The following is a 26082-nucleotide window of genomic DNA, read 5'->3' on the forward strand; positions in this document are numbered from 1 at the left end:
AACTCCGTGCCTGTGGGAAAAGGCCGGCCCATTAACTAAACCAACCAGCTGTAAATTCAGTGCCGGGTCAGCCTGCAAAGAAGCCGGTGCGACTCCCACCACTCCGCTTTACCTCTATTTATTAGTTGAAATTTTTAATTATGGCAAATTGATTGTGAACACACCACCAGGGAGGCCAACTAATTAGAAGTTCAAGGAGGAGGATGGATTGGGCGGGTCTTGGGCCGCTTCCACCAAGAGGTGGGAATACAGTCAAGCAAGTCCTCATTGCTGAGGCAGCCCAGAACCGTTCTTCTAAAGGGCCAATGGAGCACCTGAGCTGGAAAGAGGACAAGGAGAGAGGGAGGGCGCTCAAGGATCCGCCACAGATCCAGACCCCTGGTTCCAAAACACTTCACTTCCCCCTGAGCAGTGTCAACGGACAGAAGGAGACTCCAGTATCGCTGCCAGGGATGCTTTAAGGCAGATCCCTGCATTGAGCAGGGGGTTGGACTCGAGGGCCTTAGAGGCCCCCTTCCAACTCTACTCTTCTATGTTTTGCAGGGAAGAGGCCCCAGGTTCAGTCCTGAGCATCTCCAGGCAGGGCTGGGAATGTTCCTGCCCACATCCCTGGAGAGAGACACTGCCAGTCAGTGTTGACTGTGCTGGGCTAGACAGTCCAATGGTTGACTCAGTACTACGCAGCCCCCTGGAATAAAACCTCCATCACCCACTTCATACATGAGGAACTTTGCTCTAGCTGCAGCTCCCACCTTTATGAGTGACCACAAACCCCAGACTACCCTAGAGTTAGCGATGTGTGCTCCCTGCCCTCTTATTATCACAGGGATTTCCCCCTTTGGCACACTAACAGGGCATCCTAAGGAATGGCAGAAGCATTTTGGTTGGTCTGCTTTTAAGGGCAAACTTAGCAGATTTCAAACTTTCAAACCGACTCCATTACCCTTCGATATTTGCACTACTCCAATCAAAATGCATACAAAAATGCCCGTATTTAGGGAAAGCACACACAGAAATGCATATATTCATGAAAATCATGTTCAAAGTGCATTATCTTAGGAAAGCTGCATGCACAAATGTGTATATTAGGCACAGTTATGGACAAAACTACATGTATTAGGAGACATGGGCACAAAACTGTATATGAATTTTGATGTAAACTTTATTTATTTTAAAAAAATGTTTGGAACAAACTGAACTTTAGGATAGAAAAATGAGAAACGGAGAAAAACACAAATTGACAGATTTGTTTATCCCTACAGGAGAGTCTTCTCACAAAGTGAAGATAAGATTTCTACAAAATGGATCTAACTCATTCTTAGGCTCCACTGGAACATAATTTTCACTTCGTTATTTATAAAGCTTATAAATCACCTTTCTGTAATGAAACACCCAGGGCAATGTGGAATAAAAGCAATTGCTCTTCGTGTTCCCAATCATGTACAGTACACACAGGAATCTTTGCGCATTGCATGCACAATTAATTAGCTTAATTGCACATCGTGTTCCCCTGTTCAAAAACACCGACAGCAGTGCAGAATCTCAACCATTATTGCGCACCACGTGCGCAACTGGTTTAATTGCACAATTGCTTGCACAAGTGTGGAGCAGCCTCCTAATCTGACATTGATGCTTGTGCACTGGCTGGCTGCTCTGGGCATTCATCCACCATGTCAAGTTTGACTCCAGGAACTTTTGATCAGGGTTGCAGCCAGCCAGCTACACCCACAGGAAGCACATGACCCCCTTGTCACAACAGCTTCACTGGTTGCCAGTCTGTTTCCCGACACAATTTGAAGTGCTGGAAAGGACCGGTGGGGCTGGAGCTCAGGGCCTGATGAAGGCTATGATGGACCCTGAGGTACTTTTACTTCTATTTCATCATACGACTTGGAAAGTATGGTTCAATTGATGCAGCCTAACAAGGCATTCGCCGCTAAGTCACACAGCTAATGCACAATCAACTACAATCCCAAGATCTGTTTCACACATGCTACTGCTGCGTGTCCCACTTTCTGGCCCTTTGATTCCACCCTCCTCAGAACTTTGCTTCTGTTTCTGTTAATTTTCACTGTGTTAATTTCAGCCCATTTTCTTCTATCAAGGTCACTTTCAACATTATTCCTGACATCTTGGGTGTCAGCTATGCATCCCTGCAAACCTGATAAGGACTACCATCACCCTTCATCCAAGTCACCCCTTCATCCTGGTCCTCTTCCTGATGAAGAGGACCAGGCCCAGTGCAGAGCCCTGTGGCACCCAACTCAGTACCAGCCTCCAGTTTGATGAGGAGCCATTGACAAACACTCTTTAAGTACGTTTTTAGAAGCAGCTGTGAATCCACTTGAGGGTATCATCTAGCCCACACTTAAACACTGTGCTATCCAAAATATCATGGAGGATTTTGTCAGATGCTTAGTTGAAATCAAGATAAATTACATCTACAGCATTCCCACAATCTACTAAGTTAGTAACCTAATTGTTTTTAAAAAGGAAGATGAGATGAGTCTGGTCGGAATTATTTCTGACAAATCCTTGGTTTCTTCAACTAATCACAAGATTGTTAAAGGTGTTTGCAAATTGACTCCTTTATATTCTTTTCTATATGCTAAAAAGATCCCCTCCAATTTTGGGGATACCAAAGTCCCTTTTTGTAGCAAAAGTTCACTGAGAATAGGAGATGAAAACTATTCTATCCCACCAACGTTTGAATTGACAAGAACATCAACCCTGGGAAAACTTCCAGTGCCCAATTTTGAATCTAATCCCTCAAAGTGTTTGCATCTTAAGCATTTGAAGAGGCTTCTACTGGCATCACACATTTTGAGCAAAGAGTTTTGTCAGAGATCCATGCAAATCAGTGCTGCCTCTATGTACAAATGACCCAGGCATCACAGTGTCATTTCTGAATCGCAACGGCACATTGAGATCATGGGGTTTCCTCAATGGCAAATCCAAAAGTGATGGTTTGAAGGAGAAAGGGAGTAAGTACGTGTGGGTGTGCGTCTTTATTAGGGTTGTGCTCTGCTTCGGCTCTGGATCTGAATTCCAAGCTGAAGAGGGCAAATTCGTACTGAATCAGTCCGGAACCGAAATGGATCAGCTCTGAGCCCATTTGGACCAAATTGTGTGTGATCAGATCTGAAGCACTTTGGAGCATTTTGGACTGATTCACACACACACGCACACACACACACACACACACACGAGGTCCTAGTCCCTTACCTCGACCTGCTGTGAGTGCCTGCAGCTGCCGCGCCTCTTCAAGGGAGTCGCCATTTTTAAAAAGGCTGCAGGCACTTATGGTGGGTCCAGGTAAGGGGCAAGGGTCCCATGCGGTGGGGGAGGAAATGGGGGCAGCTGCTCAGCAGGTGCCTGGGAAATCTGCATCTGGAGCAGGTTGGATTTGGGCCCAGGTGGATTGGGAACGATTTAGAAGCTGCAAATCAGCCTCTGAAGCAGGTAGAGGGGTCCATGCACGGCCCTAGTCGGTATGTTTCACAGGCCTTAACTATATATTACTGGAGATTGACCAATCCCTGACACTCAAAATACCTCCCCAGCAATGCTCAGTAAAAGAGTCACATAGAGCCACGGCAACATATTCAGAGTTCCCTTGTCCCACGCAAGGGGCAGCTGATGAACTGAGAGATCCAGTCGCTCATTCCTTTGACCAAGCACTGCTAGGGAGAAACATTGGACTACCCCCTACCACCACCACCCCACCTTGTTAGGCCTTGAGCAAAGCAGTGGATGAATCACGCACACACCACGCAAAGGCAACACAGGCCATGTACAGCGTCCATCCCTGCGTGCAAAACAGCACGTGAGAAGCGCCGTCCCTGTGAAATGAAGCAACAATGGAGCCCTGAACAAAGTGAAAGGCTGCCAAAGGGCTGTCACACCGTACCAAGCCTTGCCCCATGGCTCTGACTTCAGGAGGGGGCCTCCCTTCCTCAGCAGAGGACTGCTTGGTCCTTGCCTTTGCGACATTAAACACAACGATCACCGTGTTGCAAGTAGCATCCAACAGCGATCAATATTCACAGGCCTCCTAATCCATGCCCATAGTCTTGATGGGGGAGCGGGACGTTTGCAGCAACGAGGTTTTCTGGGATACTCTGCACGTTCATGTTTGCCGGAGCGAAGTGAATTGCAAGGGAGTTGGAGCCAGGGGGAAGGATTTCTGCAACTATTTCTCGTTGTTTGTCACTGTGCTGCATTGTCATCAGAGAGATTGACACGGGAATCAAAAGTTCTGCCTCTGGTGGACTGGGGGGGGGGGGAGGGAACCCACCAATCCAATTTTGAGTGGCAAAACATTTTCATCACCAATGTAGAAAAGGGAAGAAAAACACAGCCACTACAGAAACAGGACTTGAAGCTTCTCAGGCCAAGATCCAAAACCGATCAACAAGAGACACGCCTTGAGTTGACAAAGGTCTTTGGAGTTGGTGTCAATTCCCCTGCCCTGCCCTGCCTCACAAACAACACTACCACAAAGCACCTAATTTCTGAAGGGCCCCTCCCCAAGCAAAGGGCTGCCCCACAGAGTCTGGCAAAGTACAGATGCTGTAGGTATCCCACCCACCACCAGCACCACCACAATTGATGCCATGAATGTGTTTGCATTCAAGAGTCCAACTGCGCATGCAGCGTTCCCATGGATCTCTCTAGAGCACCCTTCCTCAACCTGGGGCGCTCCAGATGTGTTGGACTGCATCTCCCAGAATGCCCCAGCCAGGAGCTGCTCTAGAGGCAGCTTAATTATTACATATGGAGTGAGGAAAAAACAGTCTCCAACAGCTAGTGGTCATTGCAGCTCCTTATTATCTTGCAAACCAGGTTTGGTTGTTAATGGGGATGACAAACACTGGAAGGCACCAAGTCTCCAAAAGTCAACTCAGTTCTGGACTGAGTCATTCGAGGGTGTTTGTTGCTTTACTTTTCATTGAAGAAGTTGTTGTTTTTTTGTTTAACCGAAACTGGATTAATGTAGAAGAAACGAAAACTTTAAAATGCAAGAGTCAATCAAAATGAAGACACTCCATTCCTTGTTTTAAGAAATAATAATATACAGCAAAAAAAATAAACTTTGATTATGTGCTCTTTACATCTGAATAAATCTGTGCTTTTTTTAAAAAAAAAAAAAGCTTGCTATTGCTCTTTCCTAGGTCCAGAAACTCTTCTCAAACAGTTATTTTTGAAACCAAAAGCAGAATGGCTCGAAATTCACGTGGAGAGACAAATTGGCCTTTGTAAGTGACTCCCTCATTTCATGTTTGAATTCAGAACAAGAACAAAATACATGGATAAAAATCACCATTCCTAAAACACCTTTCAAAAGAATTCCATTAAAAACACACACACCCCAATATGGAGATTATCCCCCCCCCCACTCGATCCACCCTCTGCACCCCACATCCTCCTGGACACATGAGCAACATTCACACTTCCTTGGCCAAAGTGAAAGAACTCAAAAAAGCTTAGCAAGGAACAACCACAGAAGCTCCCCGTCTTCAAGCTGTCATCTCTCCTGCACAACGAGAAAGTCCACTTCCCAAACGTGGTTTCCGTTAGGTCCACAAGTAGCAAAGAAACATCTGGATGTTCTCTAAATCCCACACCAACGCAGCGGTCTCATTTCCCGCACAAAGAAGCAACCGAAGAACATAATGAGACTACAATCAGAGGTATTCAAACAACCCTTCACGAAGATCTGGAGCAGAGACACGTTTTTAATGGCAAGGAAGAATCCAAATTGGCAAAGCGCAGAATGTCCCCTCCACAAGACGCCCCTTTTCAGGAATTAAATCGCCACCTACCTCCACTCCTTGCACCTTCAGCTTCATGTGGTCTTCTCGGGTGGTCTTCCCATCTTTCCGCTTTTTCCAGCAATATCCATCTTTCCTGTATTTCACCTTCTTCCTGTTGTATAGGATCATAGAGCCATTCTGAGGCCTGGAAAACAGAAGGCCGACACTCAGTGACACTAAGCAAGACTACAGGCCGATTCACACATGCGCACCCATCACTTGGCAACTCCGACATGCTGACCTGAATGTGTGAGATGTAGAGAACATGTAGAGATGATCATGGAGGTCTGAAAGCATGGCTGAGGACCGTGAGGGGCACCAGTGAAAGGCAGTGCTCTCCGTGGGGCTACGCATAATTTCCCACCTGGTAGTCCTTGTGTTTTCCTCCCTGCAAAGACCGACCGGGGAACTTTGTGCATAATGAACGAAGGCTTCCAATACATGTTTAGCAAGGGCTATAAAGCAAGAGATCCAGATTTGGAGTAGGCAGCGCACTACACCAGCGTAGCATGGCGGTTAAGAGCATGAGCTATGAGCAGTAATCAAATCTCAGAACAGCAATGGACAGGCCGGGCGGCCTTAAGCAAATGACTCTCTGAGCCCCAACCTGCAATATGCCAATGACAAAACAGGCTCATCTGATAGAATTATTCAGTGACGCATCAGGTATAGATGCCAGCTCTTAAAAAAAATCACCTGGGCTTTTTGAGTGCCCTTTGCCATATTTATTTATTTATTACATTTATATACTGCTCCCATAGCCAGGGCTCTCTGGACGCTTTACAGAAATTCTAAAATTGAGGTAAAAACAAGTATACAAAATTTAAAACTCTAAAACACAGAACATACACACATAAAGCATTAAAAACCAATTAAAAACTAAACATGTGGGTAATTAGGATGTGCCGCCATATGCCTGGGCAAAGAGGAAAGTCTTAACCTGGCGCCGGAAAGATAGCAGCGTTGGTGCCAGGCGAGCCTCATCAGGGAGATCATTCCACAGTCTGGGGGCTACCACCGAAAAGGCCCTATCCCTCGTTGCCACACTCCGAGCCTCTCTCGGAGTAGGCACCCAGAGGAGGACCTTAGATGTTGAACGTAGTGACTGGGTATATTCACGTCGAGAGAGGCATTCCGTCAGGTATTGTGGTCCCAAGCCGTAAGGCTTTATAGGTCAAAACCAGCACCTTGAATTGGGCTCGGAAACATACAGGCAGCCAGTGCAAGCGGACCAGAGCAGGTGTTATATGGTCGAACCTTCTGGTTCCTGAAATCAATCTGGCCGCTGCATTTTGCACGAGCTGCAGCTTCCGAACCGTCTTCAAAGGCAGCCCTACATAGAGCGCATTGCAGTAATCTAACTTGGAGGTTACCAGAGCATGGACAACTGAAGCCAGGTTATCCCTGTCCAGATAGGGGCGTAGCTGGGCCACCAACCGGAGTTTGTAGAAGGCACTCTGTGCCACTGAGGTCACTGATGCTCAAAACAACCTCAAGAGTTGCATGTGTGCATGAGGGGAGGCGGCTGTCGTAGTATTTAAAATGGGGAAAATCCCAACGGGTGTTCTATATTTCCCCACATGCGCGCATGCACACAGACACACTGGCAAAGCATGTTGAGACGCATCCTTTTCAGCGCAGTCAGACAGGAACATGGCTGTCTGCAACCTCTTCCTCCTCCCCCTTTGCAAAGGTAAGCAGTTCCTTTGATGACAAGGGCGGGGGAAGGGGGGGCGGGAGCTGGGATGGGGAAAACCAGCACTTGAAAAACCTCATTTCCGGTCAAGACTCAATGGCCCCTAAGTTTGTTTTGAAATGGGTCGTGCATGTTTGGTTAGGGGAGTTGGCATTTCAAGACTCCTCCTCCTCCTCCTCGAACTTCAGTGGCAGGTGCCAGGTGGAGGGTACTCAGCACTTGCTGTGCACCAATTCTGCCTTTCCCTTAAGACTACCCCCCCACACACACACACCATTATGAAAATAAGTTGGAAGAAGCAGCAGGAAAACACACAAGGGTTACAAGTGGAAGATGACTTCACGTAGGCACCCTGTGAAATGTTGAGTCTGAAACGGCGCAATTGCAAGGTAAAAGCCTCATTACACAGCCCAGCCTTTATCCCTCATCTGCCAACTCAGGCCGTTATTTACATGGGGCAGCATTCAAACCAAGACCGCTCTGCACACCTGCAGCCTACTGGGATAGAATCCAGGACGTTACAGCCCATTTCGTAGTTTGCACAGGATGGCAGCAACGTGTCCGTGAAATGGGGTGAACTGGAGGGCGGGGGGAAAGGGAGGTGTGTTTTATGGCCCACAGAAATTCTCCTCCCTTTTGAAAGGATGGGGGGGGGGGCTTCTAACCCTTCAGCTATAATGAGATCAAAAGTAGGTTTGGCGCAAATGGACAAGCAATGAGATACAACACATGAAAAGGCATTTTCTCAGTTTTGTTCTGCTCTGTCTTCATAGAATCATAAAATCATAGAATAGTAGAGTTGGAAGGGACCTAAAAGGCCATCAAGTCCAACCCCCTGCTCAATGCAAGTGCCTGGACATCTTTTTGCCTCTGAATTTTTCTTTTTGGCATCTCTGAACAACAGGAGGCACGGGGCAGCCATTTGTCCAACAAGCAGCTGTCACTGTCCTTTCAGTACAGAGTTCTATTTCTAAGCCCTGCCCGCCCCGCGGCTTTCCCATATGGTAAATTGATGTAATGGAAATGCCAGTCTTGTGCGACATTTGAAGGCGGGGTGGGTGGGGGTGGGTAAGAAACCCGCAACCAGAATTCCCTAAGAAGAGACCGTGCATCATTCTCAGGCAGCAGCAGCCACGGAGATGGTTGCAAAAATTTATAGAAGTACATTAGTCACAGTAATTTGGCTTTGGAACACCAAGAACAGAAAGAAATACAACAACATTAGCAGCGGTTGCGGCAATAAACAACTTCTGGAGGAAAAGCTGGAGTTGGCGGCATTTGAGCACGTAAATCTCTTGAAGTTGTAGAAGTGAAGCAAGGAAGGCAAGGGTGAAAGGAAGGCCACACACACACACACCCTCGCACACACACACATGCACGCACACTTAGCCCCAGACTTCTTAAAAGAACCTCTCTCTCTGAGGCCAGAGATAGTTACTTCCTGAGAACTGAAAGCGGCATGCACCAGGCATTGTTGTCCATCACACGCACCCTCAAGGTGCTATCATAGCCTTTGGTCAAATAGGTTTGGCAGGTTTCTGTAGCACTCCCAAAACCTCCTTGACTTGGCTCCCAATTGTCTCAGGGAATGTCTCCTCCTATAGGAGCTCTGCTAGCAGTTAAGATCTGCCAGTGAGGGGCTGGGCGACCACCGCAGGTGAAGGCTCCGCCCCCCCCCATCTCAGCCCTACAGCAAGAGTCTTGCAGGGAGAGGGGCAACATTTTGCCTGTTGTCTTGTCTTGAAGGCAGGGCAAGAATTTTCTTTTCCAAGGTGACTTTGAGTTGACTGGTTGATTACTTTGGCTGATCTTCATTTCCTACAGAAAAACTGTATTGGTTTAAAACTGTTCTTCGGGATTTTGACTCGATTAACGGGTAAAAGTTTGATCCACAGCACCTCCTTAAAGCTGGCTCTGTTTCCTTCAGCACGGCGCCTTGAGACCAAGGTGAGGGCCAGGAACATCATGCCTGCAGCTGCCCCTTGGCCAGCTGGCCTCACCCTGGCTCCAAGCACCAGATCATCAACAGCCCCAACCTCTGTCCTTCGGTCACAGCACCCATCCTTCCCCGTCAACAGACAGTGCCAATTTCTGCCCTTCCCCAATGATAGCGCCCATCTCTGAACTGTCCTTCCGTTCTTGCACACTGCACCCAGGCAGCTACTGCAGCCCCATCAGCCCCGTCCCACTCAGTGCTGATGTGGAGGCGGCCGCCAGGACCCAGAGGACAGCCCGCGTTGAGAAGTCCCTTGAAGCTGCTCAGCCTTGAGAGGCTGGTTTGTGAAGCTTCAGAGGTCCCCTGGGCTTTACTGTCATCCTCTCCTGCCGCTCAATTTCCCATTCATTTCCTACATTTCTGTAACTCCCAAGAGGCGCAGCTCTCTGGGCGGTTTACGAAGATCATGATTGGAATAAGAAAAAAGGGCTTGATGTCAGGATACCTGAGTGAGCAGAAGAAGTGGAAGAAGAAGAAGAGATCCCCTTTCTCTCCACCCAGACCACCACAAGCATGTGGCTGTCCCTGCTCCGCCCTGAGCAGTAATGAGCTCCACCTGCCCTGTTGCCACTGGGGAGCTGGGCAGCTCGTGTCCTAACAGAAAAAGGGGCTCCGTGGTGGACAGCACAACTAGCTTGAATGCGTGCAGGCATGCGCTCCTGTAGCTCGCCAGACAGCTCATGCAACCCTTTGCCTCCCTCCCAGGGGTGAAAGCAAAGATACCCCCACCCCCCACTTACGCCTGTGCTTTGCTTGACGGTTTGCTGAAGCTCCATGTACGGGGGTGGAATTAATAACCCTCAGATCTGCATGCCGCTGTTACGACTTCATATAGACTGACTGTTTTAGCTTTCAGATATCTTAAATACATTAGCATGAGCTTTTGTAGGTTACAACCCACTTCATAAGATGCTGGAAGTAGAACTGGTGACTTTGAGCCTGAAAAGACAGTTAAAGAGGTAGCTCTGGAGCAAGCGTTCCGCTTTCATAAAGCAAACCACAAGGTACACTAAAGTGCAGAGACACCACAGACCCTTTTGAGTCCCTGATTAACGCAATCAAATGTCCTTATTATCACTTGGCCTTTGATCTCACGTTCCAAGAGAGTCCCTGATTGCAAGTTACTATTACAGCTGCTACTCAACGCTTCTCTCCATCTAACCCCCTGTGTGACCACTGGCACATAGAAAGATGCATGGAACAGCCAGATCCAGTGCAATGTTTCACATCCAGATTCCAGACGAGAGAACAAACGCCTTCAAACAAAAAAAGCCAAATTAACTGAGTGATGCTATTTGCCCATGAGATGTTGGCTGAGGGTCCACATGATTCGGCCAGAGCCCTGCTGGGCCACTGGCACGTGAGTTCCGCCGCCAGGACCCTGGCAGAGTGCATGAAGGCATTTCACAATGGCTTTGAAGACGACTCGGTGGATCTTATTTTTCAACAGATGGGCAATGACTGCTTGGACGTCCTCGTCAGAAGAGTTTCTCCTCCAGCCCTTCAGGTCTGATTAGAAGAGCCTTTCATAGCATTCCTTTGAATCTGAAGTTGAGCTCCGGTTGTTGTACAGTTGACAAAAAGGTGGAGGGGGGGGGAGACGAAAAGGCCGACGGACCCTTCTTTGCTCTGGCCTTCACTGCATAATTTGCTTGGCCAGCAGCTTCCCTTGAGGGTTGCAGCTGTCTCTTCTTCGGCTCTCTGCTGCAGGCAAGGATCGCCTCCTTTCCATCTCTGTAAGGAGCTGTGGCTGCCTTCGAGTGCTTCTAAATAAGTGCATATGTATATACACACACACTCACACACTCACACACACTCACTCCAAGGAGACCCATTTCAGGCTCGCTACAGGTGCAGCTTCCAGGTAACACACAACGAGCAGGCTCGGCCCAAATGCCCTTTCTGCTTGTCGTTGTCATTGTGGCTGCACTTTTAAAAACGGAAGCTGATTACAGATACCGACACAACCTCCAATTTCAATAACAGCACTTCAAGTCAACTTAATGCCTGGGGGGGTGGGGGGGAATGCCCAGCTCTTTGATATCCACATAATAAATGAGGGTCAAATACAACTCGATGTTAATTCTTCCTATGGACTCCTCTCTAGTTGGAAGTGGGGAGTGGAGGAAAGAGAAAATAGGAGGCTGAGAAAATACATCTTCCGCGCCAGTTATCTCTGTCAAACACAAACACGGCCAGGAGTAATAAATGGATGGCTAAAGCAAGGTTGAGCAGATCACGTCTGGATAGAAGTCCTCCAAACAAAAGCTCAGTTGCAAAGAATTACATTGCAGCCCCCCACCCACCCACCCAGCCACACCTCAAAACCAATCACATTGAAAGGGTTAGCCTGTAAACTTTTCTTTAGGATTTCTCTCATCAAATTTATACCAGACAATCAAGATTTGGGGAAGTATTGAGAAAGTTCCTGCTTCTCAGAGCTGCGTATTTGCCTATGATGTTTTTGCTTAGGTAAGAACCTGAGGGGAGCCGCTACCGCTGGCTCAGACACAAGCAGCTCCATCCAGCCCATTTTTCATCTCCCACAAGAACAGGAGCCATTCTGGATCAGGACAAAGGACAACCGGATGTCGCCATGGGAAGCCCACAAGCAGGACACGAGTGCAAGAGCATATACCTCCGACGCTGGGGTAGCATATGCTCATCAGACTAGTAGCCACTGATTGTCTTATCCTGCAGAACAGCAGCCCGCCACAGAGGAGGGCCAGGATCTCTTCTCGATCATCCCAGGATGCAGGACATGGAATAACAGGCTCAAGTTAAAGGAAGCCCGATTCTAGCTGGACATCAGGAAAAACTGATGTCGACAATGGAACCAGTTCCCTAGGGAGGTGGTGGGCTCTCCTACACTAGAGGCCGCTGGACAACCATCTGTCAGGGATGCTGTAGGGTCGATTCCTGCATTGAGCAGGGGGTTGGACTTGATGGCCTTGTAGGCCCCTTCCAACTCTGCGATTCTATGATTCTATGATATACTCATCAGACTAGTAGCCACTGATTGTTTTATCCTGCAGAATAGCAGCCTGCCAGCCAGCTGCCTCTGTGACCAGCGGTACACTGCTGCTAACCCCGGAGGTTCCACTTAGCAACCATAGTGAATAGCCTTGTTTTGAGTAGACCTCCCTTCTTGGTCTAATCCTCTCTTAAACCCATCTAAGCCAGTGGCTCCAATGTGTGGTTGTGTGAATAAATACTTTCTATCATCAGCTGCCAATCAATTTCATGGGGTGACTCCGCATTCTAGGGTATTTTCTGCCAGTGACCCGAACAGAAATGCGGGAGAATCCCGGCAGACTTAAAAGGAACGGAGTTCCTCCTGGTTCTCCCTGCCTGCCACATAAGCAAGGGGGAGGCCATGTTGAGGAAGAGAAGCAAGAGCTGCTGGGGATGATGGTTACCAGAAGGTAGACCCACTGAGGAAGGGGCCCCATGAAGGGGCTCCTGCCCCACAAAGCACTGTCTCTCTCGGTTGTCTTTTTCCCCTCGAGCTAAGAAGACCTTCCTTGGTCACTGTCAGGTGCCTGGACGAAATGGCCTGTATGTTATATCGACTCATTCTTGCTATTGAATTATTAAATTGTTTATCATTGAATATTAAATGCTCTTTCTCCCTAATGTACAGTTAATAAAAAGGGGGAGGCTGGCAAACCTGTCCCCCCCCCCCACCTGGAACGGTTCATTAATCACCTTGAAGACTGGCCAAGAAAGAGACCGGCTTTGCTTTTACAAGATCACGGCAGAAGACATTCATCAGCTCCAGGTCCAAAAGGGAAGGAGGTGAATCAAGTAATTTAATTGTGTCCCTTCAGGGGCAAGAGGAGAAGTACGGAAGAGGAAGCCGGACAATATGCAAATGGGAAGCGCCTGCAGAGCGTTATCGGAAGCGAAAATTATCTCCAATTAGGACCCTCCGGCCCCTTGAAGGAACACAGGTGTGCCATAAGCTTAAAATATGGCAGAGAGGGATAAAGCAACGTGATGCCATGCAGCGCATAAGCTTGGCTCGTGGAGGGGGGCGGATCATCCCCATGGCATGTCCCTGTCAGCATCCAATAATATTAGGTGCATAAATGAAAGTGGCTGGATCCTTCTGGCTCAAAAGGAAGATGCCTATTCCAAGGTCATGCACACACAAGCGCCCTCTGTTGCCTGATAGGTGAGGTGGCGGGCAGGGGTGTCTCGAACCCGGGCTCTTGCTCCATAAGTACTCCGATTCCACCACAAGCTGGGCAGAAGGAGCTACAATTCTAGCCCTGCTGCCTGACGAGGCCCTCAGTTGGCTGCTCCAAAGGACCTTCTCCTACATTAAGAAGCTTCCCTAAAGGGCCACCCACTGCCCCCCATGCAGCCCTACCTGGGTAATGAATGTAAAAAGCATCAGAAGAGCCCTGAAGCTGGGTCAAACCAAGGGTCCGTCTAGTCCAGCACTCTGTTCACCCAGGGGCCAACCAGCTGTTGACCAGAAACCCATAAGCAGGACATGAGTGCCACAGGATCCACGAAACCATATTCCCCAGCAACCAGTGCACACAGGCTTACTGCCTCGGATACTGGAGGTAGCACATAGCCATCAGGGCTAGTAGCCATGGATAGCCTTCTCCTCCAGGAATTTATCCAACCCCCTTTTAAAGCCATCACCATATCTTGTGGTGGCGAATTCCATAATTTAACTCTGTGCTGTGTGAAGAAGTCCTTCCTTTTATTTGTCCTGGATCTCCCACCAATCCGCTTCATGGGATGATGACCCCACTGGATTCTAGTATTTTGAGAGAGGGAGAAAACGTCTCCGTCTCCACATTCTCCACACCAGGCACCATTTTGTCCACCTCTATCATGGCTCCTCTTAGCCTCCTTTTTCCCCAGCTGCCGTGACCTTCCCTCAGAGGGGAGATGCTCCAGACCCTTGATCATCTGAGTTGCCCTTTTCTGCACTTTTTCCTGCTCTATAATATCCTTTTCTTAGGTGTGGTGACCAGAACTGTGCACAGTCTTCTAAGTGTGGTCGCACCATAGATTTGTATAAGGGCAGTACGATACTGGCCATTTTATTAGAAAAGTCATTATTAGAAAAGGAATTAAAGCCTAACATGGAGTTTGCCTTCTTCACCAGTGACTGCACACACTGGGGTGATGGTCCCACTCACCTTGTTTTTCATGCCTCGTAGTTCCTAACCCATGCGCTTATACTTTCAAAACTTTTCAGGTCACTTACCCAAGGACACGTCTATACAACCTATACATAGGAACTGCCCACAAGGGTGGGGTGAATACCTCTCTGGTTCACCCCCTCCCCAAACCCTGCACCTATTCTTCCGATGTTTTCTTCTTCAGTATTTCCCCCTAGGTGCACCTCTATGATGTATGCTAATTGTGGATGAACTGTCTCAAAAAACACAAGGGGGGACGACGACCATGAATCCTTTTTAGAAAACTCACAAACTGTAATGTTGCTCGTTTTCCATTGTTTTTAATTTTATTGTTTTTGTTGTAGCTGTAATTCTTTATTGACTATTTTAATTGTAATTTTTAATATTTTGCCATATACACCATTCAAAACTTTTTTCTACCAAGTATTATACAAATATTATTAATGTATACAGGAATAGATGACAGTGCCCTACAATCGGCTTAGAAAACAATTCCAAAAGATTCACCCAATGGGTTGGCGAGGAGATGTCATGAGACTGGAACCAGTTTCAAACCTGTTTGGGTGTACAGTGTGGACACCGCATCACCTATAAAACCATGAATACTGGAACCTCTGGTTCTTTCTTGCAATCTTTGCAATAGTCAAGTCGAGGACTTTAAATAAAAAAAAAGAAAGAGGAACCCCAAATTATATCTAGCACCTATTTCATTGTTACTCTACAGTCGGTGCAGGGAGCCCAATCCAGGACTCAAATGCCCCCCTAACCCCATGCTAGGGTCCATATCGATGGGGGCACACACCTACCCTAGAGTAAGAATGGGGGGGGGGGAAGGAAAGGAAAATGATATCGCTGCTAGGTGGAGATCTCAAGTAATGTCTGCTTTGACCCACAATCGAAGCAAAGAGGCAGAGGCCATCCCATAATTTCCCCCCTCCTCAACAATCAGAAGTGCGCTGCCTTGAACCACAAAGGTTTCATTCACCTTGCCGTCACAGCCAATGTCCAGTAATGTGACGCTGGTCTGCGTTCTTTATAGGTTCACTATCCAATCGTTTTCACTATTGAGAGGATGCCGAATATTTTAAGGACAAGCTTTAAACGATAACTTTGAATTTCCTGTCTTTTATGGCTCTGTGGCATTTAAAAACTGTTCGTCTCTCCTGGTGCCTTATTGGGAGCCTGGGGCAAGGACACAAAAGCGCAATCTCAAAGCAGAGGGATTGTTTGTCCCGGGTGCGGAGGAAATTTGAGATGTCTATCTCCTCATCTTCTATTTATCACCACAACTGTCAGCGGCATCAGGCATTTCAGAAAACATCCTCCTTCCACTCCGGTTCCTGAAATGCTTAACTTTATTTTTGCCTATTTATTTATTTATTTATTTTACATTAAATGGGCTTCTCAAGTGAAAGATTGAGATGTTGATACTGTCGTGTACATTCACTGCACCTCAAAGGCAGGACGTAGATGTTACATTACAAATCTCCTGACAATGAGCTGCGGACATCAGCCTGTACCAGGGGGCTCGGGCGCTCTCCTCTCCCCGGTGAATTCCCTCCGCCTTCCATGCTTGGCTTTCACTATCATCAGTGCCTCATGCTAAACAGAGACCCCTTGTAGCTTTGGATTGCGCAAGGATTTCATTCGGTTTGCATTTTTTAAGTGATCTGAACTGAATAGACATAGGTGTGTGACTGTGTGCAAAACTCACACTGAAGTTTTCAGCTGAAATTGGGCCTGGAGTCCGTGAGTCTGCAACACCAGCCCCGTCTTCTACCTGCGGTTAAGAGGTCAGGAGATTGCATCTGAACCAGGCCAAGAAATTTCCCTCTGGGCACTGAGAACCGGGGATGTACAAGAATTTCACTCATGTTTGCAAATTATGCAAACATGACCCCAATCCTGAGCACAAACGTGATCAGGAACACAAGTCTCAGGGAATGTTTGCAGTGCACAAATGTTCATTTGCTTCAAAATCCACTTTTTCACAATTTAGTGGTTGGGGGAAGACGTCCGTGTTTGGGAACACAAACAAGGTGAAAGGAAAGGAAAAAATTAAAGAACCTCAATGACGTTGCATGTTCACCTATTCCATCTGAACCAGCTGCGCCCCTTCCTAGAGTCAGAAGACCTAAAGGCGGTTGTACATGCTCTGGTAACCTCAAGGTTTGGCTTCTGCAATGCGCTGTACATAGGGCAACCATTGTACCTAGTTCAGAAACTTCAACTAGTTCAAAATATGGCAGCCAGGTTGGTCACCAGTACATCTAGGGGTGAGCATATTACCCCAACTTTAAAATCACTCCACTGGCTGCCAATTAGTTTCTGGGCAAAGTACAAAGTGTTGGTCATAACCTTTAAAGCCCTACATGGATTCCTGCATTGAGCAGGGGGTTGGACTCGATGGCCTTGTAGGCCCCTTCCAACTCTGCTATTCTATGATTCTATAATTCTATGGTTTGGGTCCAGGTTACCTGTGGGATCACCTCCTCCCATACAGTCCGCCCCGCACACTCAGGTCTTCTGGGAAGAAGTTACTCCAGTCAGCCAAAACTAAGCTGACAACAGTTACCCAGAGGACCTTCTCTTCTGCCGCTACCAGATTGTGGAACGGCCTGCCAGAGGAGATTCGTAAAATTAACTCTCTCTGAGATTTTAAGACAGCTTTGAAAACTAGCCTTTTCCAGCAAGCCTACCCAGACCCAAAGAATGTGAAATCGAGTGTTTTTATGATACATTGATTCCTGTACTAATGTTGTTCCCTGCCTCGATCCAAAGGGAGAGGCAGGTAAGAAATTATTATTATTATTATTATTATTATTATTATTATTATTATTATTATTATTATTATTATTGGCTGTGCTGGGTTTAACTATGGCTTAGCACTAGCTGAATTCGCCTTGGGCTCTTATGTATATGCACCGCCTCTCTCCTCCTCCAGCCCAGCTTCCTTTTCCAACTAACCACAGTTTGTAATTAGGTCTGAAGTAGGACAAACTGTGGTAAGTTTTAAATGCAGTTTGTGTAAACAAGCAAACTCCAAACCATAATTTATGAGCCTGGCTTATTTGGATAAACTACAGTTACAACTAACCACAGTTCCTGATTTGGACATAACAATGAGTGGTGCCATGAGCAACAGACTTCGGAACAAACTCTGGGGGTCCCACCTTCAGTGATGAGTTTGGACATCTGGCTAGAAACTGTCCCTGTGAAGAGGGAGGGGCGCGTCTTTTTCAACCAGCAAAGCCCATTTGCAGTGAGGGCCTAGCAAGGGCCTTCATTGGACAGGATGAGATCTGGTTCGCACAGAGGATTTGGAGCAAGGCAGGTTCAATGGATTCTAACCAGGTAGAAGTCAGATTTACCAGAGCACCACCACAAAGAGCTCCAAATGGGGTCTAGCTTGCCTATATGTTTCTCCAACAAGCAATAGATTCTGACTGAGCCTTAAGTATGGTTTTGGACACATTTAGGCTGGTTAATTCTTCCTTCCTATTGACTAAGACCTTCTTCAGACCAGGGGTTGATTGCAGCAAGGTGGTATCTTCATAGCTATAGTCCTAAGGTTCCAAAGATGGCAATGTGGACATGGGGAGCAGGTCCTTGAGAACTAGGTTTTAAGGGTGTGGGAACCTCATGGCACCCTTCTGTAACTGGGCCCTTTTCCTGATTCATTAACTCAGAAGCTTCATCCTCTGAGGATGAAAGGTGAAGGTCCCAGACCCTGATGATGCTTTCAGTCCTTGATGTGATCCCTGAACACCACCTGCTGGGGACCAAAAGCAAGGGAGGACTAATGTCCTGAGGCCCTTCTCTTATGAGTTGCCTGGAGGTACCTGTTTGGCTATTTGGGACACCGAATCCTACACCTTCTTCAGCAGGGCAGCTTTTGAGCTCTTGAACTCAGGGGGAACATTCGTGGGCGCTGATCACAATGTACTGGATGGTTTGGGAGCCTCATCACCACCCGCTGCTGAAAGTAAATTGGTGTCAACAATATCATCACTCAGATGCTGGAAGCCTCTTGAAGCTCCTCTGAGATTTCTAACATGAGAGCCAGATGTCAGGATACTAAACACTGAACAGTACTAATAATCATCGAAATTAACCAGAATTTCCACATTTCCTTACTCCAAATTCACCTATTACTCCAGCCAATGGGCACAGCCCATTTTGATCCACGGCCCATTCACTAGCCAAGACCGTAAATTACAAGCCCTTTCGGTCTAAATGACCATGATTTTCTCCTAATCACATTACTGCAATATTAATAAGGCTGTTTAATGCAACCAGTTTCTTCTAAATTGTCACATAAAAATTTGGTAAATGTCAAGCATATAATTTAATCGGAAAGTATGTTTTACAGCCAAGGGAGCTCAGGGTCTGCAGTAAATATTGCAAAGCTAACAGTGACTCCATGTTTTCTAGAACAAAGGGGGAAGGTCATCCAAAACCTTGCTTGGAGAAGGGCCGTCTTTTTCTAAAACTGATTTTCTCTGTCCGACTTTTTCTTTTTTTACTATTCCACCCTTCTAATTATTTCAGATGTCTGCAGAGAAGGAAACTCAGAATGCTCCAACCCCTTTGCTATAAAAATGGAAAATTAGCTCAGAAGGGGAGACATCACCAAGGTCAGCCGGCGGGAGCCGCCGCGTCCTTGTTTGGATGGACAGCAGTGCAGGGTTTCTTTAGCCCCCTTGCTGAGATCCCTCCAATTTCCCCCTCCAGGTTTTCAAAAGACGATAATGACAAACAGAGGCGCCCGGCAGAAAGCAACACTCCCAATGCGAGCAAGAGAAAATCGGAAGTCTTCCGTGTCTGAAAAAAGAACCTCATCATGTCAACCGCAGCACCCAACTGTCTTTATCCGGCTCTTCGCCCTACTAAACAGCCCTGCAAATGAGTCCACAGAGGGGATTGATCCACATTTCTACAAGCTCACTTGGCCATCAAAATCTAGATGAGTTAAAAGGCGGGGGAGGGAGGGGGCAGGGAGACAAAATCAAATTTAATGCCACGGCCCTGCGTCACAGCCTGGAGAAAAGTAACCCCCTCCTTGCAAGACACACCGGCTATTTCCTGTGTCCTGGCTTTGCCCCCATGCAGAACTTCCAAAGCGCAGCACGCACATAATCTCGCTCTCAGTCAACCCTGGCAAGCAATGGAGGGATCATCTTGTTTATCCACATTACAAATGCAAGAAGGTGGAAGAAAATCCATCTTGCTAAGAAGCATCACGCAGTGACGGGAGATTTGGACCCGATACCAAAACCTTGAGAGGGCTCAACAACGTTGCCATCCCATCCCTCACTTCTCCTTAACACAACCCTGTAAGGTAGTTCAGAATTTTGTATGGCACATATTTGGGTTTTTATCCAGCAGTTGTTTTAATTATGATCCGTACGGGTGTTTTAGTCATCGTTTTATTATAGTTGGTACTTTTAATGGAAATGCTCCTCAGCTATTTTATATTTTTGTATGTTTTAATTATTCTGTTGTAAGTCACTCTGGGTCTTGTTAAAGGTAAAGGCAACTAATGATGAAGGCTGTGGAGCTGAAAGGATGCTACCTTATCTAAGGCGACAGTCTGATTGATTTCCTAAGATTCAAGTCCCACTGAACTCCATAGGATTCAGCTGTAAGGCAGCCTATAGAGAGTCCAGGTGCCTTCACCTCTATAGGAACACTACCTGTCAGATACTCTGGCTCAATTCAGACAACACACTAGCCAACACAGTGTGAAAATTCCACTCAACAGTTGCGTTTTTAGGGGGCACACCCCACACAACATGTTCTGACTCCACCGCTGTGTGACTGTGGGCTACCATGGAACTGAGTAAAATCTATTGTGACATTTGATTGAAAGTTCCTCTGCCCTCTCTCCTCCCCCGGTCCTCCCGATGGTATCCCATCAGCCATTGCTGTGAAAAAACAATCCCAGCGGCTCTCCTAGAGCGGCACTCGCTCCTCTAGCCGCTCTTGCCAGGGGACTCTGTACCCAGTGGGAAAAGTGAACTCAACGCAATGGAGAATTCTATGGAACCCAACACACAACACAACGGTTGTGCAGCAACACTCCCCCTTCACAGCGTGGATATTCTGCAGGGAGCGATCTCCAAAAATACTCCACCGTTGCATGGACTTTTCCTTCCAGGCCACACAATTCTCTAGGGTGGTGTAAAAACTCCACCATGGAGCTCTAAAACCACCGTTGTCTGAACTCAGCGGCTGAATTCAGACGACACGCTAATCAACGGTTGTTTCCCATTCTGTTCTTACTAAACCTCCCTCTCCCCAGTTGATTAGCATGTCATCTGAACTCAGCCAGCCTCTCTCTCCCCTTCCTCCCAGGACTCTCCCTTTATCCTCACAAAAACCCAGTGAGGTTGGGAGAGTGATCAGTTTGATCTCAGTGCCCTTTGTTTCTGAGTGCAGATTTTAACGTGGGTCTCCCCAGCATGCTCAGTCCACACTTGCTCTCATGTAACGCCTGTCCCTTTCACAGTCCTTTGAACACAACTATGAGACCAGAAAACACTGGCAAATTTTACACTAGGAATCAATTATAATAATTTATGGGACACAGGCTAAAAATAAACAACCAAAACCACAAATATATGAGACTAGATAAACAGAGAGTAAATAACTTAAAATTAGGAGTCATATACCATAACACACAAAAATGCTATAAAGCAAATAAAATATATCAGTCTCGGATACAAATAACAGCATATCTAAAACCAATATTATTGTTTGCCATTTGCCAGACACATTACAACTGTGAAAGTCTTCTTCAGTGGCAAACACTCAGACAAATTCACAAAGCACCAGCAAAGAATCCAGAAGGCCCAATATCAGGGCTTATACTGATGTGGGGTTGAATAGAAAGTGGCATTAATTTAGTGTCTTAGTGAACTTACCCCATATGACCCATCTACTTCACTGAAAACAGCACTTACAAAGTAGATATTGTAGCATGATCCTTTATTCAGGTTTGAAAAGATTATAGAATCAATTGTTGAAACCTCAAACATCTATGGAAAATGAATTAGCCCAGATTAGTTTTGGGCTGTTTGGTTTGTTTTTTAATATGTTCAAAATCTTAGAATAACCCCATGGAGGGAGGGGGGAGAACTCACCACGTCAATTACCTCCACCTTCAAGGAAACCATTTTCATGAACAGACCTTGGTGTCCTTCTAGATACTAAGAAAAAAAGCTTCCACGGAATCCACCTGAAATGCATTTGCAATAGGGGTGTGCACGGACCCCCCGCTCCGCTTCACTTGCAGATCCGCCATTTTCCGGATCGGGCCGCTCCGCCCCGCCCCTGCCCACTTCCGCTCCGCTCCGCTCCGCTCGGAGCTCCGGATCCGGAGCTCCGTTTCCCCCCCCCATAGGCTTGCATTGAAAGCTAAAAAATTATACAACTTTTTTTTGGTTCAAGTTAGAAACCTCACGTTTGGCACCATGACACCTCATGGGGGTATACACACGCACGCCAAGTTTCAAAGCAATCCCATCATCCCCTGATTTTTTGGGAATTTTTGAAAATCGGGCACCCCATTCACACCCCTTTCCATAGCTCCGTCAATTTGCACGTTAGAAACCTCAAACACGCCACCATGAAAGCTTATCCAGGGATACATACGCACGCCGAGACTCAAGGCAGTCCCATCATCCCCTGATTTTTGGGGAATTTATGAAAATCCAACACCCCTTTCCATAGCTCCGTCAATTTTGCACGTTAAAAAAACCCCTCAAACTCACCACCATGACAACTTATCCAAGGCAGTCCCATCATCCCCTGTTTTTTGGCGGGGCTTAAACCTGCAAAATTTGGAACTTCCAAAACTCCAAGTGAGCGCAGGAAGGACTTCTCCCCTGAGTCAAAGCCACACACACACAACATCCCTGCGAGGTGGGCAGGGGAGGAGGGAGGGAAGGCAGGCAGGCATGCAGCTGGCATTTCTGGGGGCATAAGGAAGTGAGCCAAGGATAAGCCAGTAATGCATATAAAATGGAATAAATCAATAAATAAACAAAGGAGGGGTGGAATTAAAAGCAGCAGTGTTGCTCAATAAACAGAAAGAAGAACTTTTAAAAAAAGGCTATATCTGTCTTTTACCAGCAATAGGGGGACGTGCCCGGGGGAGGGGGAAGCAGCTGCCAGTTCAACTCAAGACAGCCACCAACAGCTCTGAGATTAAGAAGCAAACGCTCACTTCAACTCATAACAGGCATCGCTCCACCACTAAGAAGTAAACGCTCACTTCGACTCATAATAGGCATTGCTCCACCGTTTTACTCTCTTTGGAAGGCTCTAATGGCCTTCCAGTGCAGGAGAGAGTGGGGGCACGTCCACGATGAGATGCCCTAGGGGAGCTCATCCCCTTGCACCACATCTTTTCAGTTGTTCCCCAAAGTTAGGGTGGGTAGCAGTGCTGTGTTTCTATCTCTTATTCTTGGCTTAGTATATGATTTCAGGTTGTGTTTGTGCATTTGGTGGGGCTACTGTGTTAAAAAACACTGGGAAAAGCCCGTTCAGATGAAGAAAGAGAAGTTTCCCAGAATCCCAAGTTACCCGTTTTGCCTATGCCCTCCTCTAACTTTGGGATCATGTGATCATGACCGGGAGCTGACTCTGCCCCTCAGCCCTTTGAAAAAGGTATTTTTCCCGCCGATTTTTTAAAAACTTCTAGCGCGCGACCCGCACGACACAGAAAGTTGAGAGTAGTCTCAAAATGACCCCCATCCACGACTCTCTGTGCACAAGAATTTTCAGAACGATAGCTTAAAAACCAACCCAGTTATGCCCGAGTCTTTCCCTCAATGCAATCCTATGGGCGAAAAGCCGAAAACGCCGTTTGAGCCGCACGGTTGATCCGATTTTCAAAAAAATATAGCACGCGACCCGCACGACGCAGAGAGGTGAGAGTGGTCTCAAAATGACCCCCATCCACGACTCTCTGAGCACAAGAATTTCCAGAACGATAGCTTCAAAAAGAACATAGTTATCCGCGATTATTTGCCGCAACGCAATCCTATGGCGAAATGTTTTCAAGATGGCGACCGGAGCGCTCCGCCTGAACTAGGAGCTCCGAAAAATGGTCGCTTCTCTTCGCCTTGCTTCTAGGGGTCCGCGGTCCGCTCCTACTCCGCCTCTGGGTAAGGCGGAGCAGGCCAATCCGCTACTGCTTCTACGCTCCTAATCGGAGCGGAGCACATCCCTAATTTGCAATTAGGCCTGCTGCTTCCAAGTGAAGGGGCCAGGGAGTCCTGGTCTCTTAAAGGCACAAGCTCAGTGCGTAGGTCTAAATGTTCAATCACAGCTTTTAAAGCTCAGCTAAAAACTTTTCTTTTTCCTAAAGCTTTTAAAACTTGATGTTGTTTGGACTTTACACTGTTAGTTTTACCCTACCCTGTGCCTGTTTACCCTACCCTGTGCCTGTTTGCATTCTCTTCCCCTCCTTATTGTTTCATTATGATTTTATTAGAATGTAAGCCTATGCGGCAGGGTCTTGCGATTTACTGTTTTACTCTGTACAGCACCATGTACATTGATGGTGCTATATAAATAAATAATAATAATAATAATAAATGGGCCCCGTCCTTCTAAAACTTTGTGTGCCATACAAGACACGCTACATCTCTGGGTATCGCTGTACAGCAGAATTATCTTAGCTCACTTAATATAAATGAGGCTCATGTAAAAAATTGCAAAACAACAGCAACACCCAAATCATAATTCCAACCATGGCAAGGAACTGCTTTTAAAGGGGGAATCTGGGAAGAGCCTGGTGGGACCTCCTGAAAACAATCGCTTAACAGCAGCCTCCAGTTTTCCCAGCAGCTGCACCAATCAGGCAGAGGTCCAGCAACCCACGTGGGGGAGGGAGAGGTCACACCCTTGCCCTGCTCTTGAGAAGGGCCCATCCTTTTATATTATTATTATTATTATTATTATTATTATTATTATTATTATTATTATTTACACTGAACTCAAAAAAACCAAATAAAAACCAAAATAAAAACAGAACATAAAACTAGACACATCAATACTTATTCTATGACCCTCCCCATTAGCCGCCGCCTCCTCCTCCTCCTCCTCCTCCAAGAATTCATCCAACCCCCTTTTCAAGGCATCCAAATGGGTGGCCATCACTGTATCTGGTGGTAGCGAGTTCCATAGCTTGACTACGTGCTGTGTGAAGAAGTCCATCCTTTCATCTGTTCTCAATCTCCCACCATTCACTTGATGGGATAATGACCCCATTGGGTTCTGGTATTATGGGAGAGGGAGAAAGATGCCTGCCTCTCCACTTTCTCCATACCAGGCGTCATTTTGTCCACCTCTCTCAGGTCTCCCCTCAGCCTCCTTTTTCTCCAAGCTGAACAGTCCCAGCTGTTGTAACCGTCCCTCCTAGGGGAGATGCTCCGGCCCCTGGGTCATCTGAGTTGCCCCTTTCTGCATAATAAGTTGGGGTCAGCAACAACAACCGCTTTGTGGTTCTTTATACTTTGAAGGTGGTGTTTCAACCATCCTGTTCTGCGGGGGTCAGTGGGCAGGGCCAGTTCTGCAGGCGTTTCAACCCTATCTCAGTTCAAAACTTGGCCACTGTGGAAACCAACAGGATCGGTGTCCCGTTCATAAACAGTATTTGCCTTACTGTCGCTTCCCAATGTTTTTTATTTAAAATTCATTGCCGAGGAGCGGTTTCCGTGCCAGCTCCGGCCATCCCGCCATCTTGCATGCCACCGACAGCCAGTCCAAAGGAAGGGGTGCAGACAGACAGACACCCACCCACACCCTCCCCTCCTGCCTTTGGAGAGTCCTGCCTTTGCAACGCGTGGCATTGCAGGCGACCGCACAATCCATCACTTCTCGGCTGTCTGTTTGTTTTGCAAAATAAGCACTTGCCTTTTAGCCTTGAGATATGGTTTGTGTTCAAGCTGCTGGCGGAAGGGGGAAAAATATCTTAGTTTACGTTCAGGCTCTTGTAGCAAAGCTACAAACAAAGGAACACCACCTGCTACAGCGACAGAACACAAATCCACGGAATTTGACGCCTGAGCTGGTGCTCCGGCAGTAGTTCATCTTGTGCAGGGAACTGAGTTATAGGCCTCTCTCTCTCCCCCCTCTCTCTTAAAGACTCCGCTTCCTTTCCTTAGCACCAAGCCTGCATTGGGGCTGAAGGAAGCTTGAGTTATGTCTGCCTACAGCTTACCTGGGTTTCTGGGCTCCACGTATAATGAAATTAAGATTCTAGCGGTGAGATCCTCCGCTACCCAGGCAGAGACCGGCATAAATCCCGTACGTGCACACGCTGAAATGTAAATACGCCAACCCTTCCTGAGTCACCCATATTAAAACCCATTTGCATTTCAGATGAAAGCCAGG

General features: G+C 47.0%; 1 protein-coding gene across 1 annotated transcript in view; it reads right to left on the reverse strand.

The window, feature by feature from the left end:
• Nucleotides 1-26082, reverse strand: part of CAMTA1 (calmodulin binding transcription activator 1) — a 696337-nt gene that overhangs the window by 394970 nt on the left and 275285 nt on the right. Inside the window, exon 4 of the mRNA XM_063145348.1 lies at nt 5826-5961. Within this exon, the coding sequence (XP_063001418.1) occupies nt 5826-5961 (136 nt within the window). The remainder of the gene's footprint in view (nt 1-5825; nt 5962-26082) is intronic.

Source organism: Elgaria multicarinata, chromosome 20, assembly GCF_023053635.1.
Source record: "Elgaria multicarinata webbii isolate HBS135686 ecotype San Diego chromosome 20, rElgMul1.1.pri, whole genome shotgun sequence".
NCBI classification, from domain to species: Eukaryota; Metazoa; Chordata; class Lepidosauria; order Squamata; family Anguidae; genus Elgaria; species Elgaria multicarinata.